Source organism: Coenobita brevimanus, chromosome 57, assembly GCF_032717465.1.
Source record: "Coenobita brevimanus isolate Jiangsu-jjx chromosome 57, ASM3271746v2, whole genome shotgun sequence".
NCBI lineage: Eukaryota > Metazoa > Arthropoda > Malacostraca > Decapoda > Coenobitidae > Coenobita > Coenobita brevimanus.
Window position 1 is genome coordinate 25,745,723 of NC_137010.1, and position 19,451 is coordinate 25,765,173.

The 19,451-nt window shown below is 43.0% G+C and overlaps 1 protein-coding gene across 1 annotated transcript in view; it reads left to right on the forward strand.

Moving 5' to 3' along the window:
• Positions 1-468: 468 nt before the first annotated feature.
• dtn (transmembrane protein 132C dtn) overlaps positions 469-19,451 on the forward strand; it is a 330,593-nt gene continuing 311,610 nt past the window's right edge. Inside the window, exon 1 of the mRNA XM_080274048.1 lies at positions 469-517. Within this exon, the coding sequence (XP_080130174.1) occupies positions 469-517 (49 nt within the window). The remainder of the gene's footprint in view (positions 518-19,451) is intronic.

A 19,451-nucleotide genomic window follows, 5' to 3' on the forward strand; every position in this document is an offset into this window, starting at 1 on the left:
ACTAGTAAGATACGGTGTACATTGGGTGAAATCACGACGAAAACAGTGAAATCAGGCACGGGCAATTTGCAGAAAGAATAGACACTTCTAAACCATACGCTAAAACAGTGAAATAAAGTCATAAAGCTATAATAAGACCCATAGCGGTGAAATCAGGCCCAAGAACTAAAAAAAGAGCAAACATAGGAAAAAATTAGGCTTGGAACAGTGAGAGCGGGTCCTCAAGCTGTGAAAATAGCCATATAGTCCAAATTAGGGGTCCCATACAGTGAAATCAGACCCTAAAACCCATAAGGCAGGCGCCAAGACACGCAAACAAATCCACAAATAGAAAATAAGCAACCTCCCTAGAGCAGTAAACTCCCCCTCGTAAAAGTAAACAGGTGAGGCAGGAGGGGTAGGCAGGGATGGACGTGAGGCAGGAGTAAGGCAGAGGCAGAGGCAGGCAGGATGGCACTGTTCAGCAGAATGGCACCGACCGCGGCACTGGTGGTGGCACTCTTGGCACTGGTGGCAGGTGAGCAGATGTTTTTTTCTCTCCCTCCTCATCCTCACCCCCCCCTTTTTTTTTTGCATGTTAGGTGTGTTGTTCTCAGTTCACAAAACGAAAATCATCATCGTCGTTGTCATCATTATCATCACTATTGTCGTCATCGTCATCATCACCATCATCATACCGGTACCAGTTGATAATAATAATAATAATAATAATAATATTATTATTATTATTATTATTATCATCAATGCTACAACTATTTCTACCACTATCGTCGTTATTAATATTATTATTATTATTATTTTTATTATTATTATTGTAATCATTATCATCATCATCATCGTCATTAGTAGTAGCAGCAGTAATAGTAGCAATAGTCGTAAAAGTAGTAATAGTAATTATATCTTGTTATTCCTATCATCATCATCATCATCATCATCATCTAAACGAACTTCAACATCAACATTTTCACTACAGTCCCATCATCATCATCATCATCACCATCATGTAAAACGTATACATCACGTCACTATTTCATTACAATCCCATCACCATCATTTTCATCACCATTGGCAGCATCAGCCTGTGCCATTCCGCCATACAAATGTTTGCCTCAACTTCGTCCCTCCCCTGCACACAGTTACCAGGCGGGCCAGCACGGTCCTTTATACTCATCCATGTGGCCACCGTGTTCATTCTACTCCTGGATCTTGTTTGTGTTACAGGTGTTTATACTGGGCTAATTGTGTGATTCAGGTTACATTCTCTCTCTCTCTCTCTCTCTCTCTCTCTCTCTCTCTCTCTCTCTCTCTCTCTCTCTCTCCCCGCTACTGAACACAATTGCAAGTCATTACCCAGGATGTTAATCTTATCACCCTAAAGACACCGACTTTTCAATAATTTACTTCATACTCTCCTCGACGATTTTTTTAAGCATAATAAGGATCCGTCGTATTAGGTCGTTCCCGAGCTAATTAAAATCGTCTTAAGATAGGGAGAAGAAAGGAAGAAAATAGTTATCATAGTGAAGGAATTAGTGGAGGACATTCTTCGTCCTGTCTTCAAAGAGGTAATTTTGCTTTTTTTTTTTTTTTTTTTTTTTTTTTTTTCCCCCTTAAAAATCAGTCGCGGTCAGCCTGGATGAAATGGGTACCCGTATATTGTTATTTTACTGAATGGTTTAAGTGGTTTGTTGTTGTTGTTGTTTCCAGACTTTAATCCATGACAGGGGAGGCTTGGAATTAAGGATTGAAGGCTTGGAATTAAGGGTTACATAGCCTTCATTAACCTTTTTAATGATGCTGGAGACGGACACCTTCACCGATGTGACTGGATGTTGGAGCTACCTGGTTATACTCGTATAAATGTCCCCCGAAGCAGGATAGTGAACTGAGGAAAGAAAGCAGCTTCGGCCGGCAGTCCACCGAGTTCACGTTCACTTGAGACTGTAACCCTTTCAGCACGAGACGTCTTCCTGTAGCTGCGTAAAATGGTCTCCGGTAGCGAGAAGGAAAGCATAAAGACTTCATCGAACTGAAAACCCCCCACACCCCTTCCATAGGCTTAAGGGTCTTGTAGCCCCTCTGTCCGTGCTTGTGGTAACAGCCTGGCAACTCCTAAGACACAGGAGCAGGAAGCTATGACTGGCATTTTCGTCCCCTCTGATTTATATCCGGAAAGAGACTATTGAGCTTCGCAGACGTATTATTGTGGGAGTTGAAGGGTTCGCAGCGCCTCCCCCATACCAGTTTATTTCTGTATATGGCTTGATAACTTTTTTAACAGTATGCCTGTATGAACCAGTTATCAATACTGACTGTGTTGACTTGAAAAAAATATAGATAGATAGATATAGAAAGAAATGTTGATCGATAGACAAGTACCGACAGATAAACTGATAGATAGGTAACTGATACTGGAGCGAACAAATGGTGTTACATGATATGGTAGTAGGTGATTCCTCACTATAGCTACTCCTGTTCCACTGTTGTCTTAGCCTCATATACTGTTGATTGGTACAGGGAGTGTCTCTGTCTGTCTGTCTGTCTGTCTGTCTGTCTCTCTCTCTCTCTCTCTGCCCCGCAGGTCAGTGTCCTTCTTATCTTTTCTCTCTGCCTGAGCCATCTTAACTCACTTTCCTATCGTCCTGGCTTATCTGTTAACTCTCAATCCTTTAACTTAAACTCTTTGTATTTCAGCATCTTACTTTTATCAATGCTCTCACCATCAAAACTCTTACAGCCGTAGAGTTCACTGTATTAATCCACTATCTTAACTCTTGCTTGTAATTAATAGCTCTGCCTCTCAACCATCACGGTCTTTGCATTCTTCCTTAGCTTGATCAGAACTTTCACTTAGCTTTCACCGAGCTGACTTATTATCCTCACCTTTTCATACGCTGAGAAATCCTGCCTATTCTATTCTGTATACTTAGATTTGGCTTTATATCTTCAAACTACTTTACCTCTCACTGTCTTATGAGTCATATTATAGCTGCCTTGAGAGATTCCGTAGCACCTCCTCCCTAGCGATTTACTTTGTACATTTCACCTCGGTACTGTGTTATATACTATTGATGTGAACTGTGTCGATATTAAGGGGATATGATATAAGTAGCATAGAAGGTTGAAGGTGCAATGTGCCAAATGAATCACTGAGGAAGAACTGTTGCCAGGCCTCCTATGCGACCTAAATTCTCCCCCCAACTATTATTCTTAACTGCCATAAACTCTCACTTTCTCAAGTTTTGTCTTTACGGTCGTACCACAAAACTTGAGATTGCTAAGGGGAAGAAACACCCCAGACCTGTGACCTCATTATGGCAACACACGATGGAAAATGCAAGCAGTCTGAAGGTTTACGTCTTCTTGCTAACTGCATCACATGTAGTGGAATGCAGGCTAATAATTTCCTGGCCTCACAGGGCTGGTAATAGTTTGCACCTTTGCGTTGTCAGTTTCAATCCCTTCACTGCGATGATGTGTTTTGTGTTCTTGCTGCTACCAGGGGATAACTCATGTGTTGCTGGGACGGCTCACTCAGCGTTATCAGCGTCTACCCAGCGTAGGCTATATGTATTCATTCCTACTCCCACTGCCCCAGCCACGCACGAGCTAGCCTACTGAGCCGTCCCCACAACACACAAGATTGTCGCATGAATTTCCAGTGGTGGGCTACTTACATCAGCCCCCCCCCACCCCCGTCCCAAAAGTCTTCCCGGGGTGAGCAAAATCGCCAGGAAGTACAAAGAATAAGAAATGGCGTCCTCGGGCTGAAAGAGTTAATGTAACGATCCCTAGCTCAGTGTGTTAAATCTCCAACGTAGCTTTCAGTAAGGTACAATCAACAAAAAAAAGTATCACACCGCTGGGGTTCCATGGATGGGAAAATTAGCGAGTTGGAGACACATAACTCTCCTAACGTGGGACATCAAAAAATGTAGAACCTAATACGTAAAATATTATACTATTCCTAGTCGTAATGACCGCTATGAACAATATTTGCACTGATAGTGGGGCCAGTATCACAGTAGTTCGTCCCTGCTTCAGAATGACACGTGCGGTAAGAGGACCGATGCTTCACTGATCGACTGTACCTTCACCCTTGGACGATGAGAGGCCAGTCCTAAGCTGAGTAAAATCGTGTGGCTGGAGCAAAAATTAAGTAGTTTAGAATTCTCGCAAGATGAAGGGTTATCACTCAGGTCACCATCAGTACTTACTAGCGTGTCTTTAATTCACTATCTTAGTCTCTTTTACGACCACGTCTTTAATTTTTGCAGCCTCCAGACAATTATATTTAACTTTGGAAATACCTCGCAATGAAGGGGTTGGAAACAGCGTCCAATAAACGCTTCCACTCTGATACATTCCCCCCAAATAAATAAAAGTGTCAGGAACAAAACGAAATTAATGAAGGCTATTCGGGATGGAAGGGTTAACCCACTCTTGGCCTTTTGATACTCGAATTAAGTTTAACTCAGTATCTTATCTGCCTTAGGTCATTACACTATCTAATCTTTCTCATATTGTCTTAATTCACTGCCGGCTCTCATTATTGAACCTCACTCTTAAATTCAGTCTTAACTCTCTTATTTGTCTTCGCCTTGATTTACACTGTCTCATCTCACTCTCTTAGCTGTCTTTACTGTCCCTGTCTTTAGCTTTATCGGTGATAGCTTTAACTCTTTTAGCTTCCACCATCTTTTTCTTTTCGTATTAGAGTTCACTGTCTCGTCCCCACTATCTCAGCTCTCACTCTATCTTGACTTCCTGTCCCTAAACGTGACCTTATCTCTGTCGTTTTCCCCCTTTTTGTTGCTTATCTCCCCTTTCATCCCGTATCTTCCCTCACCCATCCCTCCCCTCTCTTCCCCTCTCATCCCTCACCCTCCCCTCTTGTCGTTAACCTCCCCTCCCCTCCCGTACTCCATCACCCTCCATCCACATATCCCTCCCCTCCCTTCCCTCCCCCCTCATTCCACTTTTCTCCTCTCCCCTCGTGCTGCTTTCTCTCTCCCCTCATCCTTGGCGTGTTACTCCATCCCCTCATTTTCCTTTCTCCCCTTCTCCCCCATCCCATCCCTTTCATCCTTACCCCTCCCTCCCTCACCTGACCCCCCCTCTCTCTCTCTCTCTCTCTACCCGTCACCTCCTCTCCTCCCCCTCTTCTTCATCTTCACACCCTTCCCCCCCTCAACTAACCCTTTTTCCTCCCTTGCCATCCTCTCCCCATCATTCCTACCCTGTCTCCCATCTTTTCACCCCTCACCCTTTCTCCCTTCTCCCAATTCCTTCCCCTTTCTCCCCTCTTCATCCTTCCCTATTGCATCCCCCCCTTTCCTCACCTGTCCCCTTCGCATGCATTCCCCCCACCTTTCACCCTTCCCCTTCGCACCCCCCCTCCCCTCACCCTTCCCCTTCTCATCCTCCCCTCCTCTCACCCTTCCCCTTTGCATCTCCTCCCCGCTTCCCCTACTCTCTTTCCTATCGTTACTCATTCGTTACAACCCAACCGCTGGACCTCCTTATTTACCCATTTATTCGGCTAACAATACGCCATCTTCATTTATCCCTGATTATCTCTTCATTTATTCCTTTAGTATCGCAAAGTTTCGCTGTTTACAATGCGGAGTGGCTGGAGTTTCTTTCCTTTGCCTTCGTTCATTTTCAGTAGGCATCGTTCAGGTTAGTGGGTATTACAGGGTGGGTTTGAACTGGAAATTGTGGGTTTGAACGAAAGGTTTTAGAACGTGGGAGTTAGAGTAGCTGAGGGAGGGAGGGAGGGGGAAGATTGTAGGGAGGGAAGATCTGTGAGAGAGAGAGAGAGAGAGAGAGAGAGACTGGCAGTGGCTGGAGCTGGTATATGGAGAGGGAGGGAGGGAGGGAATGATAATAGGAGAGAGAGAGAGAGAGAGAGAGAGAGAGAGAAGGGTAGGGAGGGAGGGAGGTACGAGAAAATGAGTGATAGATAGATGAGGGAGGTGCTGGCAGAAATAAGACTGCTTTCTCACGTGTTCGCTTCTCATACACGTTCCTTACACCTGCTTACAACCTGCCTGAGTGAAGAGTACGGCATGTTTTTTGTGCTTCTTGTAACCATTAGCGATACAAAATTATGCTCTGAAAAATCCAAGCGTAACATCATTTAAAATAGCCCTTGGCTCAATCTCCTGTGGCTCTATCCTGCTATGGTGTTATTCCACGTATCGCTGGATTATTAGGCCGCACGGGAGGGTAGATTAAGCCCGCTGTCTATCGCGTTTGTGGGCTAAATAGATAGAAATATAGCTACCCCTATCCCAGCTCCCTAGCGACGCCTGGAAACCCTGGAGATCAATACACAAGGTGGGGAGTTGCCAGCGGGAGAATAACATCACCTTATTTCCGCATTTTTCCGGAGTCCCCATGATATTTAAAACCCCAATAGTATTATTGTATAGATGGCAACACTTTTTCAAAGACTTTAGGCGCATAAATAGGGTGGAAGTGTTTATATAAGAGCGAAATAAAGGACCAATTCAGAGTGGATGGAAGTAAACCGGCAAATCAGGGGCGTGGCACCTACCTATGTCGCATTCGTATTTTTGTATGTTTCGGCGCAGCGCAATTTCGGGTCCCTCTATTACCTCACCATTTTCGGTACTAATCTGACTTTTTGAGGTGCATATGATGGCGCAGGGTGTTTTTAAGTGTGTTTAAGTAGGGCTGCGTCAGAAGCAAGGTCCGCAAGTTTGCTTATTTTGGCGGGATTTAAGGGATGTTTTGGGGGCGCAGGGTCGAGACGGGATCACGCCGAAGTCTCTTACTTTGATGGTAAACGCTGTATTGTCTAATATTTTTAAAATCTGTATACTGTATCTGTGTAGTTCCCTCTAATTATCCATTTATCCCTGCCTTCTTTCGTAAGCAGTCAGTATTTGCTACATTATGTATGTATGTCTGTCTGTCTATTTGTAACCTTCTAGATGTCTGTTTGTTATGGACAGATATACAGCGGAGTAAATTAAATATTTGTTTATTGGGTGCCTTTCAGTCTAAATACTGCTGCATCCCCTGCTTGCATGTTTGTATGTTTGGTCGTCCTGTTATGTACACAGATGCTACTCGGTGGCGTGTACTCTCTCTCTCTCTCTCTCTCTCTCTCTCTCTCTCTCTCTCTCTCTCTCTCATTTCATGCAGTTTGATACCGTAGGTTACGTAAAAAGATGGACAGAGAAGTAAATACTGGTGGGAAATTAAAAAGGTATAATGTGGACACAAATAACTAGGCAGGTAGATATAGATGAACTAGGTAGATAGATAAATATAGATATGTGAACAGATTGGAAATGTGTAGTCCGATAGAGATAAATAGGTAGACAGATGGTTTATATATATATATATATATATATATATATATATATATATATATATATATATATATATATATATACCGGTATTATATCAACATGTGTTAATATTGTGAGGGTAGACATAACTGTGATTGTATATGCATATAGCCTATATTTGATATTGCTGCAAACGCTTATTGATATGAGAATATGTCATTTACTCTTAACTGGGGTAGGTGTAATTATCGCTATATTTAGTATCGGCTATTGTTGGAATGTGTAAGTCTTCCTGTGTCTGGATTCTTTACGCACCATAGTTTTATCGTAGTGATGATTGCTCCACACACACACACACACACACACACACACACACACACACACACACACACACACACATTCTCTCTCTCTCCGCCTGGTATATTTATGCCTAACTTCCAACATTTCTATAAAATTTCCCTCCCTAGGTAAACCAGTATTTTCCCTTCTCACGTTATTTCCTATCCACTGTTTATCGAAAGGAGTGGGCGAGAGATTGTTATTAGCTTTTTTAATATTCCGAGCTTTTCTCTCTTAATTTTTCATTATTATAATTCATAGGATTTTCTTCATCTGTTTCATTCTTGTCTTTATCCTCGTCATTACTTGTTTTTTCTTCCTTGTCATCATCAGTGTTACATTTTCGTGCCTTCGTCTTCTTGTTCTTGTTTGTTTTCTTCATTGCTATTTTTATTCTCCCTCCCTCCCTCCCTCTCTCTCTCTCTCTCTCTCTCTCTCTCTCTCTCTCTCTCTCTCTCTCTCTCTCTCATTTTTCCCCTCCTCTCTCCCTCTCCCTTTCTTCCAATTAGTTAGCTTTTTCCTTCCTCCTCTCACGTTTCACTTCCAGTCCACTATTTTCTCACTTTCTTACTCCCTCACTTTTCTGTCTTTCATATCCGGGCTACACCCATGTTGGAAGAGAGAGAGAGAGAGAGAGAGATGGGAAGGGAGAGAGGGATGTGTCTCACTCACACACACACACACACACACACCGAAAGACAAGGGGGTAAATAGAGCGTGTGTGTGTGTGTGTGAATGAGAGAGAGAGAGAGAGAGAGAGAGAGAGAGAGAGAGAGAGACTGAATAAGAGAGCGAGGAATCTGAATCTCGCAAGTTACGAGACATTGCGAGACAGTGAAGGCCTAGGGGGTATTGGAGAACCATCAGGAGAGAGAGAGGGAGACTGAATAAGGGAGCGAGGAATTTGAATCTCGCACGTTACGAGACATTGCGAGACAGTGAAGGCCTAGAAGGTATTGAAGAAACATCAGGGTAGGGAGAGAGAGAGAGAGAGAGAGAGAGAGAGAGAGAGAGAGAGAGAGAGAGGAGACTGAATAAGGGAGCGAGGAATCTGAATCTCGCAAGTTACGAGACACTGCGACAGTGAAGGCCTAGAGGGGTATTGGAGAACCATCAGGAGAGAGAGAGAGAGAGAGAGAGAGAGACCTTATGACCCCAGTAAAGGTGATCGTCTTTGATACTGGCAGAAAAACTTACTCCCTGATGAAGAAATAATATGACAAAGGTTGCCCAGTAGAAGGCTGTCTCCTACCCACCAGCCCCAGGGTATCCCTCTGACTCGGACTTATTTTTCGAGAGAGAGAGAGAGAGAGGGGGGGGGCAGCTTTTGATGTGTAACTCATGGTGCTTCGTTTTTCCGTTTGACTTTTTAAATGCCAGAGAAGCAATATGACAGAATCTGCTTTGTTTACCCAGTGACGGTTTCAGGGAGTTAATGGAGGTTCCGCCTGGTGGGTTGGCTGGTGGTCTGTTGGTTGTGCTGCCTTTGTGGTGGCCTTTTTTCATGTATCTTTTGTTTTTCCGTCCCCCTTTCCCCCTCACTTTTCGCACTGCTTTACTTTTTTATACGCCTATAATAGTGGGATTAGGATTAGGGTGATGATGATTCTACTGCATTCCTTTCCCATTAGTTTTCTATCGTTCTCACCTTGCTTATTTGTCTCATTTAGGAATAGGGTTAGGGAAATGATGATGGTGGTGGTGGTGGTGATGGTGATGATGATTTTACCATACCAGCATAACGATGTGCATTTTAAGTAAATTAAGTGCGAGGTTCTGTTCTATGCATAATAAAATCGTCTATTAAAATCGCCATCGTCGTGAAGGGGTTATTGGAGGGTAAAAATCGTCTGATAGCAAGATTCAAAGTCATCGCGCTGAAGGGGTCAAGGCAGCACCGTTGATAACCTCTTCAATCCAACGACGTGCTTTTTTTGTCATTCTTGCCACCAACCCACGATTTCATTCAGCTTAGGATACACGTCTAATAGTGAAGGGATTTATGAATGCTGTATCTAACCCCTCAAACTCGAAACCCCCTCCCCAAGATGAATAAAATCGTCTGGTGGTGGACTGAGTAGAAAAATGCGCCTTGGAACTGAAGGGGTTAAAGTGTTATGGCAAGTGACTCATGTTTGTAGTGCACTCTAATATATGCCACTTATCTCACTTATTATTAATAGCTCCCACCCCCCCCTCTCTCTCTCTCTCTCTCTCTCTCTCTCTCTCAGTTCTTAGTATAACCAGACAGTTAACGCTATTTTGTATTGTTGCTTCCGCCATCTCTGTCAATTCACATGTGATTGCAGTATGTAGTCAGTGTCGGGTCAGAGGTTAACCCTGCATAATATGTGTGAAAACCTCTGCTTCTGCGTTATCCATCCCTTCACTGCGATCATCCGTCTTTCTCCTTTGCCGCTCGAACACGGGAGTATGAATATATAGCTTCAAATACTGAGTTAGTTTACCTGTAACACGTCTCTTGTAGTGAAAATAAGTAATGATAACATTTATTCACAGGACTTGATCCGGAGATAGTAAAATTAATTGCACTGCTGTTCTCTGCACTGCCTTCCCTTTGGTGTTCAAAGATTGCTTGCTGCCACCCATCCCACCAGCGCGCGTCGCGTCCAGTGTTAAGTGAACGTACATTCACTGACTCACGTTCGGTCTCTCATCTCTCGTATATAAGTAAACCCATTGATTGACGGTCGGTCTCATATCTTGTATATAATGGCCAAAAACCCATTCAGTCACTTTCGGTGTATCTTTTCTGGTATACAGTATAATGGTCAAGTAAACCCATTCACTCACGTTCGGTCTCTCTCTCTCTCTCTCTCTCTCTCTCTCTCTCTCTCTCGTCTGCACCCAAGCAAGTATGAACCATTCACACTCAGGGCTGCCTGATCACCCTGCGGCTTGTCCCAGTCACTTCAATCACTGTCACAGATCATTAGCAGCGAGTCCTTCCCTCATAAACCACTTCAGACCAGTTTGCTTTGTTCTATACACGGCTATCACATTTCTTAAACCACAACACCCACCTAAGCAGTATAAGCAATTTAGGTTCGGCTTTACAAGGTTCTTATTTAGGTTCATAGTGTAAGTGTTTTCTGTAGGCCTTGGTCACCACCACCATCAACATCATCATCATCATCATCATCATCATCATCATCATATAGAGCTCTTCCCACCCACGGATGGGATTAGGTTTTGTGAAAATTCTGTTTATAACACGAAATTTGTAGGCTAGTATGCTTTTTTCAAGACCTCAGTACATTGGTTTGAGAGTTTTGGATACTGATTGAACAACCCCCAAATCTTTTCCGTTTTAAGGAGTGTTAAGTCCTGCTTCATATAAGCCTATTCATCTCTGCCGTTGAAAAAAAAGTTAACATTTCCAATCATTCAAATTGTATCTCGTATTTCATAGACTATAGCAGGTTTACTCTAACTTCGCCAGAAATTGCCCCCGCTAGTATTTAATGTCGAAGTGTAACAATAGATTAAAACACGATGCTAGTCAGGAGGAAGTGCAACGGAAAGGATGTAGAGCCGTTGTATTTTCTTTCAGCCACTTACCTACGAGAAAGAGGGACAGAAGGGCTAAAATTTGGACCAGGTTAAGGTGAAAGAACTATAGTTTATCTTTAGTCTTACGTCCCAGTTGAGTTATTTGTCAGCATATATATATCCTGGAATCAATATGTAAGTCTTCAGTCAGGCTTAATCTACATCCTACATTCAAATCCCAAACAGATTCATAACTAAGAGAGAGAGAGAGAGAGAGAGAGAAGGAAAGTGAGAAACGGCTCAACACAGATAAGGATTCACTCCAACACATCAAAAGCACCGCTATCTCCTCTCTCTCTCTCTCTCTCTCTCTCTCTGAATTTTATGCTTCCATTCATTTTTGTTCCCTTGTTTTCTTTTCTTTCCCTTGGTTTTCTCTTCCATTTCTCGTCGTGCTTTTCTTCCTCGTGTTTTCCCTTCTTTCGTTCCCTCCCCTAATGACAAGAAAGACATGGAGGGAGAAGGGAGGGAAAGAAGAAGAGGAAGAATAGAGGAAAAGGAGAAGGAAAGATAAGAAAAGACAAGCAAAAATGTAGTATCGAAGGAGGGAAGGAAAATGAAAAGAGACGAGAGGAGAAGGGAGAGAGAGAGAGAGAGAGAGAGAGGAAATGTTATCCACTTGGTGAGCTATATTTAGAAAATTAACTTTGTTGGAGGGAAAGAGAAAAGGTGAGGATGGAAGAAAGGAAGGAAGGAAGGAGGAAGGGGAGGGGAGGGAGGGAGACTGAGAGAATGAGAAAGAGAAAGGAAAAAGATTAGAAAGGAGAGAGAGAGAGAGAGAGGGAGGGAGAAATGAGAGGGATGAAAAATGAGATGGAGGGAAGTGAAGAGGGGAAGGAAGGGGGGAGAGAAAGAACAAAGATAGAGGGAGGGAAGAAGGAAGGAAAGGGAAGGAGAGATGGAGGGAGGAGAAAAGGAAAGGAAGGAGGAGGGAGTAAAGACGGGATTTAAGGAAAAAAAGGAATATAATAAGGAAGAAGGTAAGACGAAGAAACGGAGGGAGGAGGGAGGAAAGAAGGAAAGAGGATGGAGAAAAATGGAGACAGTGAAGAAGAGTTAAGGAAGAAAAGAGTGAAAAAAGAATGAAAAGGCTTAAAATTGGTATAGTGAGAAATGGGGAAAATGAAGACCAAAGAAAGCGAAGGAGACTCAGGGTGAAAAAGAATGCTATTAAGAAGAGAGAGAGAGAGAAAGAGAGAAACCCTCCCAACAATTACCAAGAAGCCCCAAACAATAGGTAACAAGTGAACGTAACCACCTCAGGGCAATTAAAGAAGCTGTTGAGGGTTGTTAAGCTGACTTGGTAGGAGGGGGAGGGGTTTGTCTGGTTGTTCGTGTCCTTGTTTAGCTGTTTAGTAAGCGTTTGAGTGTGTTCGTGTTGTATTGTTTTGAGAGAGGCGGTGTTTCGTAAGGTCGGTGATGTGTGCGTCTGCCAAGCCTCCAGAGAAATTAAAAGAATATAATGGTATGTCCTTGTAATCTTTCTCGTGTGTTTGCGTCCATTTAAGGTTCGTCGGAAAATTTTCTTACAAACATTTCCACTTCAACACTGTATTTGCAGATGCTCTCACCCTTCACCCCCAAAGCCTTCCACACGTGTACCCTTGTGTCAGTCATTGGGTGGCAGCAGGTCATTTCCCCAGGCGCAGAAAGTGTCGTTGCTGCGGTGAACGACTCGCCTCCTCATCAGGACCTGTAAAACACGCATTGGATATGATTAAACTCCTTTCACCTTAACCTGGCCCAGGTTTTCATCCTTTTTGCAGCTTATTTCACGTAGCTCAGTGGCAGAAAAAGTCATTATAGCTCCATTCCACATCACTTCTTCGTGACCAGCATCATATTCTGGCATTAATTTCCTGCTGCACTTCAGGATTCGCGATGGAGAGATGGCAGGTTTAGGCCAAGTTAGTGGAAAAGAGTATAGTAAGGCCTCCCGCTATGTTAGGCCTGAGCAAACCAACCACTATAGTCGCGGCGCTCGACTCTGAGGTTGTCATTATCGTACCCCAGCAACCTACCATTTAAAAATTGCGTCCGGTTTCGTATCATATCATGCTCGAATCATATTATTATGCACGAATATACTATACACGGATATCATTATACACGAACATATTATACACGAATCACTTGCGTCTCATACACGAAATAGAACGCACTTTTGATTGGTAAGTTGCCAGGGTACGATAATGACATCCTCTGAGTCGTGCGCCGCGACTATAGTGTGCTGTACAAATGGACTGTTCATAATTGGGGCTGTTGTAATAAGTATCATATGAATTTTTTGATAGTTTAACTGTTTATTATTATTATTATTATTTTTTTTTTGTAATTATTATTATTATTATTATCGTTGTTGTTATATTGTTTGCTGTGAGAGAGAGAGAGAGAGAGAGAGAGTTTGATATTGTTAGGTGGAAAGTGGACTACAATGATGACGGAAAGAAAAAGATCGAAACGAAAAATATATATGAAAAATGCAAAAACTAAGAAAGAAAAATAAAACCAGCGAAAGATGGAAAACAATAAGACTGAGAGACAAAGCAAGAAAAGAAAATTAAAGAAAAATGAGGGTTAGAGAGATGGAAGAGATACAGTAATTGAAATGAAGCGGAGAAGTGAATGACGATGAAGTGAGGAGGAAGAGAGAGAGAAAAAATTAAGAGGGAGAAGAGGAGGGGAGGGAGAGAAAAATGGAAGATAAAAGACCATGAGAGAAAAGTGAGAGAAGGAGGAGGAGGAGTAGGAAGACTCAAGTTTCTCTCTCTCTCTCTCTTTCTCTCTCTCTCTCTCTCTCTCTCTCAAGTAGTGAAGAGGAGGTAAAGTGTGTACCCTTCAGGAATAATAAGAGAGAGAGAGAGAGAGAGAGAGAGAGAGGGAACTAGCCTGACCTACATATTTCACCTGAGACCCAAGCGTAATTACAGAACCTGCTGATGCATAATTCCCATCTCTGTCGCCATTTTTATCTCCACGTCATCCTTGCGCCTCTCCCTCCAATGACGTATTTCGTATTATCGCCATCACCAGACGATTTTACACAGACTGGAAGATAAGAAAATAAGAAGCTCCTTTAACTTCGTTTTTTGTCTGAGAAGTTTCCTAAAATCTATATAAGTTCGTCTGGCAACACTACAAAATAATTAATAATGTGTTATATGGTTGACTGATTTGATAATTAACTAGTAATTTCTTTCCAATTTAGACATTTTTCATTCAGCATTGAGCAAACATTGAACCCCTTCAGTCAGATGGAGTATTTTTCACTCTAACCATGCTAGCTCCGGACGATTTTACTCACTCACTGGGAAGGGGTTGATGAGCGCTGTATCCAACCCACCATTTCTCAAACTCTCCCCTGAAGTGAAGTATATCATCTGGAAAATAGCAAGAATAATATAGAAAAAAAATGTCATCGGAGCGAAGAGGTTAAGTCTGGAATCGAGGTCAGGTGTCGCAGAGGTGAAGGAAAAAATCGTGTGTTGGCAGTAAGAATAGCTTGTTATAAATCACCGTTTTGAGACGTTGACCCCATTTATCTCGTAGCCTGTTCTCGTGATTTGGTCTTGCTGCCACCAGGTAGATTTCACCTGGGAAACACCTCGTACTGAATGGGCTAATGAAGACTGTAGGTAATCCATCAAGTACAGAATGTCTCCTGTTAAGCTGAATAAAATCGTCTGCAGGCAAGAAGAATTGACCAAAAAACACGTCATTGAATCCAAGGGGATAATGGAGATTGCCTGTGACTCCAGAACAACGAGGAGTTTCCTTAAAGTGGAAAAAATCGTCTGGTTGTGGCGGCAAGACTGAGGTTAAATAGACGTCACCTGCTTTGAGAGAATTAACCTGTTCAGACCGATAGGGTATTTCTTATTTCATGCTGTTATCGGGAAATCTTATTCGTCACTGGAGAGGCTTTTCGAATGATGGAGCTGGATTTAGCCTTCCTGTATCCCTTCACTACAATAGGTCTGTTTGGAAAATCGTCTGGAGGGAGCAGAAAACAAAAAAGTCAGTAAACAAGTGCCTCTCTTAACTTGGATGACATCGTTGAGAATGAAAAGGCCGTGAGGATTTTCAAGGCGTTACTGGGAATGAATGAATGAAAGTGTAGTGTGCGGTGTGTCGGGGTGTGGGAGGACTGCATTACTGGAAAAGTTGTTGTTCAGAGTGCCTTTTATTTAAGTAGTAAATAGTTTATTTTAGGAAATGCAACGTCTGTCTGTCAATATCAGTCGAGAGAGAGAGAGAGAGAGAGAGACAGACAGACAGACAGAGAGACAGACAGACAGACAGACAGACTCACAGACAGACAGACAGATAGACAGACAGACAGACAGAGGAAAATAAAGTAATTGAAAGGTAGATAAACAGGTAGATAGAAAAATAGATAGACAGGTAAATAACTAGATAAACGGAGATGTATAGATAGAAACATAGATATTTCAGTCGCTTACATTTAAATATACAGGTATAATAACGAGACCAGCCTCCCTCGTACAGTATTATTTCCATTTACAGGGAAGAGGCGGGAAAATGCGTCGGCTATTTTTACAGCAACTGATCCAAACGTTCTTTTACGGTCGTGTTGGTTAGAACGCTCCAGTCATAAAGTTGATTCCCGAGATTAGTGACGAGTGGTTTAACAATAATGATGATGGTGATGATTATACTACTACTCCTACTGTTACTACGACTACGGCTATTGCCACTAGTACTACTGCTAATAATAATAATAAAAATGATAATAATAATAATAGTAATAATTGTTCTTGTTGTTATTGCACTCATATCAGTAGCAACAAAGCACTGAAAAAGAAAAGGATTAGTGGAAAAAGACAATAACAAATGCAGACACCAACAATACCAGCTCTCATCGCTTACGCCCCTGTTGTCAGCTTAGTGCGTATTGCGTAGTAAGCTAGGGCGGGATATGAGGGAGGGTGTGTGGAGTGGCGTAGGCGGATTGACTGCCAAAGTAGGGGTGTTTTAGAGAGAGAGAGAGAGAGGTGAATGAGTGGGTATAAAGGAGGTGTGAGTGGGAGAAGGTGGGGCGGCAGGGAGATTGTGGGGTGAGAGAATACGTGAGTGGGTATGAAGGGGAAAGAGTGAGAGACTGGCAGGCAGGGAAAGTGAGGTGGGAGAGTGTATGAGAGACAGTCAGACAGGTAGAGGGAGGCAGAGAGAGACAGACAGACAGAGTGTAAATGAAAATGGTGTGTGTGTGTGTGTGTGTGTGTGTGTGTGTGTGTGTGTGTGGGAGAGAGAGAGAGAGAGAGAGAGAATATTTAAGAAGACAGTGCACACACAAGAATTTTGAGATGACAAATTGAGTTTCTCTCTCTCTCTCTCTCTCTCTCTCTCTCTCGCCTTCCTTCCTTCCTGTCTCTTTAACTGCCGGCCTGCCTACCTACCCTAACTAATATTTCCTTCCACTTCCCACCCCCCACTTTTCCTCCTTACTTTTCTTCCTTCCTCTCTCCCTCTTTTGTCTATTTCCTTCCCTTTTCCTCCCTAAACTTATTTTCTCCTTCCTTCCCTCCCTCGTCTTTTATTTACTCCCGTCATTCATTCCACTCCCTCATTAATTATATCCCTCCATTTCTTTTGTCACTTGTCTTTCTTATTCATTCAGTCGGTAATTCATCCTTCCTTTTTCTTCCTCTTTTTCATTCATTTTATTTTTGTTCTGTTTGTCCTAGCAGCCTTTCCCCTCCTCCTTCCCTCCCTTTCTTTCTCTTCTTTCTTTCTTTCATTTTTCTTCTTGTTTCCTACTCACCCTTCCTCTTTCCTTTCAGTCTTTCTTTCTTTCCCTGTTTATCTTTTCTTTCTTTTTCTTCATTTCCCCCTCCCTTCCATCCAGTTATCTTTCAGTACACAATAACTTTCTGCACTATTTCAACTTTTCATCATTTTTTCATGTTTGTGCATATTGGAGTGAGAGAAATTGAGATAGTTTGCTCGTGGAAAGAATTATAAGCGAGTGTTTTTGATTGATTTTGTGTGTGTGTGTGTGTGTGTGTGTGTGTGTGTGTGTGTGTGTGTGTGTGTGTGTGTGTGTGTGTGTGTGTGTGTTTGCGTGCGTGTGCGTGTGAGTTTTTTTTGTCAGTCTCTTTCTCTTTGACTCTCTTTCCGTCCGTCTGTCAGTTTGCGTAAGTGAGAGAGAGAGAGAGAGAGAGAGAGAGAGAGAGAGAAAGAGAGAGAGTCTGCGTGTCTGTGTATTTTTAATTGTGTCTGGAATGCATGTAGGAGGTGTGTGTGTGTGTGTGTGTGTGTGTGTGTGTGTGTGTGTGTGTGTGTGTGTGTGTGTGTGTGTGTGTGTGTGAAGCCATTAGAGTGGAGCGGATAAAACCTTCCTAACTCTCACTTTAGCTCTTGCCTGTAATGTATCGGAGAGAGAGAGAGAGAGAGAGAGAGAGAATAATATACAAACAACGAATTAGATCAGTTTGAGAGACAGAGAGAGAGAGACCGGGGGGAGGGGGGAGGAATGGAGGAGAAATAATTGGAAAAGAGGAGAGTTACAGAGGGGAGAGGGGAGAGAGAGGGGGGGGGGTGAGGCAGGGGAAGGGAATTAACAGGGAGAGGGAGGGAGTTGTGGTAGCTGTGGTGGTTGTGGTAGTTGTGGTAGGTAAAGTTTTAATAGTAATGGTAGTTATGGATGTTGTAATGGTAGTTGTGGTGGGTATGGGAAGTTTGATAGTGGTTGTTTTGGGGAGAGTGTTTCCTATAGTTTGTGTGGTTAAGGCAGTTGTGGTAGTTGTGGTAAATGAAGTAGTTGTGGTAGTTGTATTGTGTTAGTGTGGGATTTTGCAAGGAATGGGGGTTGTTGTGATGGCTGTGGTAGATGTTATGGTTGTGGTATTGGTTTTGGTAGTGGTTGGAGTGGTAGTTTGGCGGTTGTGGTAGTTGTGGTGAGTGTGGCAATTGTGATGGGTGTGGTAGTTTTGGTAGGTGTGGTAGTTTTGGTAGGTGTGGTAGTTTTGGTAGGTATGGCAGTTGTGGTGGGTGTAGTAGTTGTGGTGGGTGTGGTAGTTGTGGTAGATATAGTACCGTAATTATGGTGGGTGCGGTACTGGTGGTAGATATAGTAGTTGTGGTGAGTAGTGGTAGTTGTGGTAGATATAGTAGTTGTTGTGGGTGTGGTAGTTATGGAAGCCCTATTGACCACATATCCAGGTGAGGTTATTAGGTCATGTGATACCTGCCTAATACCTTCCTTCTCCCCTCCTCTCTCTCTCTCTCTCTCTCTCTCTCTCTCTCTCTCTCTCTCTCATATATATATATATAAAACTATATATCTATCTGTCCATCTGTCTATCTATATCTGCCTATCAATCTCTCTCTCTTTCTCTCTCTCTCTCTCTCTCGTTCTCTCTATCTCTGTTTTATACAGTATACTGTTTAGTACGGTAGTTAACTAGTCAGGTGTCAGTCTATTAGTCGTATCTATCTATCTGTTTCTATCTCTGTTTATCCATCTATTTGTCTGTCTGTCCGTCTGTCTGTCCAGCTATCAATGTCTGTCTCTCTGTCTATCTGTCTTTCTATCTTCTTTCTACTCTCTGACTCATTCCTCACCCCTGGCTGTCTCGCTTTGGAGGGGCGGAGGGTGGGAAGGGAGAAAATAGACTTAAAGTTGGAGGAAGAATAGGAGAGAGAGAGAGAGAGAGAGAGAGAGAGAGGGGGGGGGAGGTAAGGAGGGAATTACGTGGGAGAGTGAGATAGAGGGAGATTGTATGAGGAGGGAGGTCAAGGAGGGAAGAAGAGGGGAGGGAGGGAGGAAGAATAATTGGAGATGGAGGGAGGGTAGTTGGAAAGGGAGGTAGGTACCGGTACTGGGAGAGAGAGGGAGGGAGAGAGAGAGCTACTGGTATATTAGGAGAGGGAGGGAGAGAGGATAGTAGGAGAGGTACTGTACATTGGTAGTGGGAAAGGGAGGGAGGGATGGTGGTACTGTACATTGGTAATAGGAGAGGGAGGGTGGATAGTAAGAGAGGGGGTTAGTAAGCTGGTAGACTGACAGATATTCGTGAACACAGTGCAATAATCTAGCATCTGTGAATACTAGCAAGTAACATGGATTTGAGCAGCGGTGTTCAGCATAACTTAGGTCTCCTTCGTATTCATCTTTAAGCCCTCAGTGTCAGTGGTCTCCGAGGCAGCAATAGCGAGGTAATAAAGACGTCACAGTGTTGAAGGGGCCAA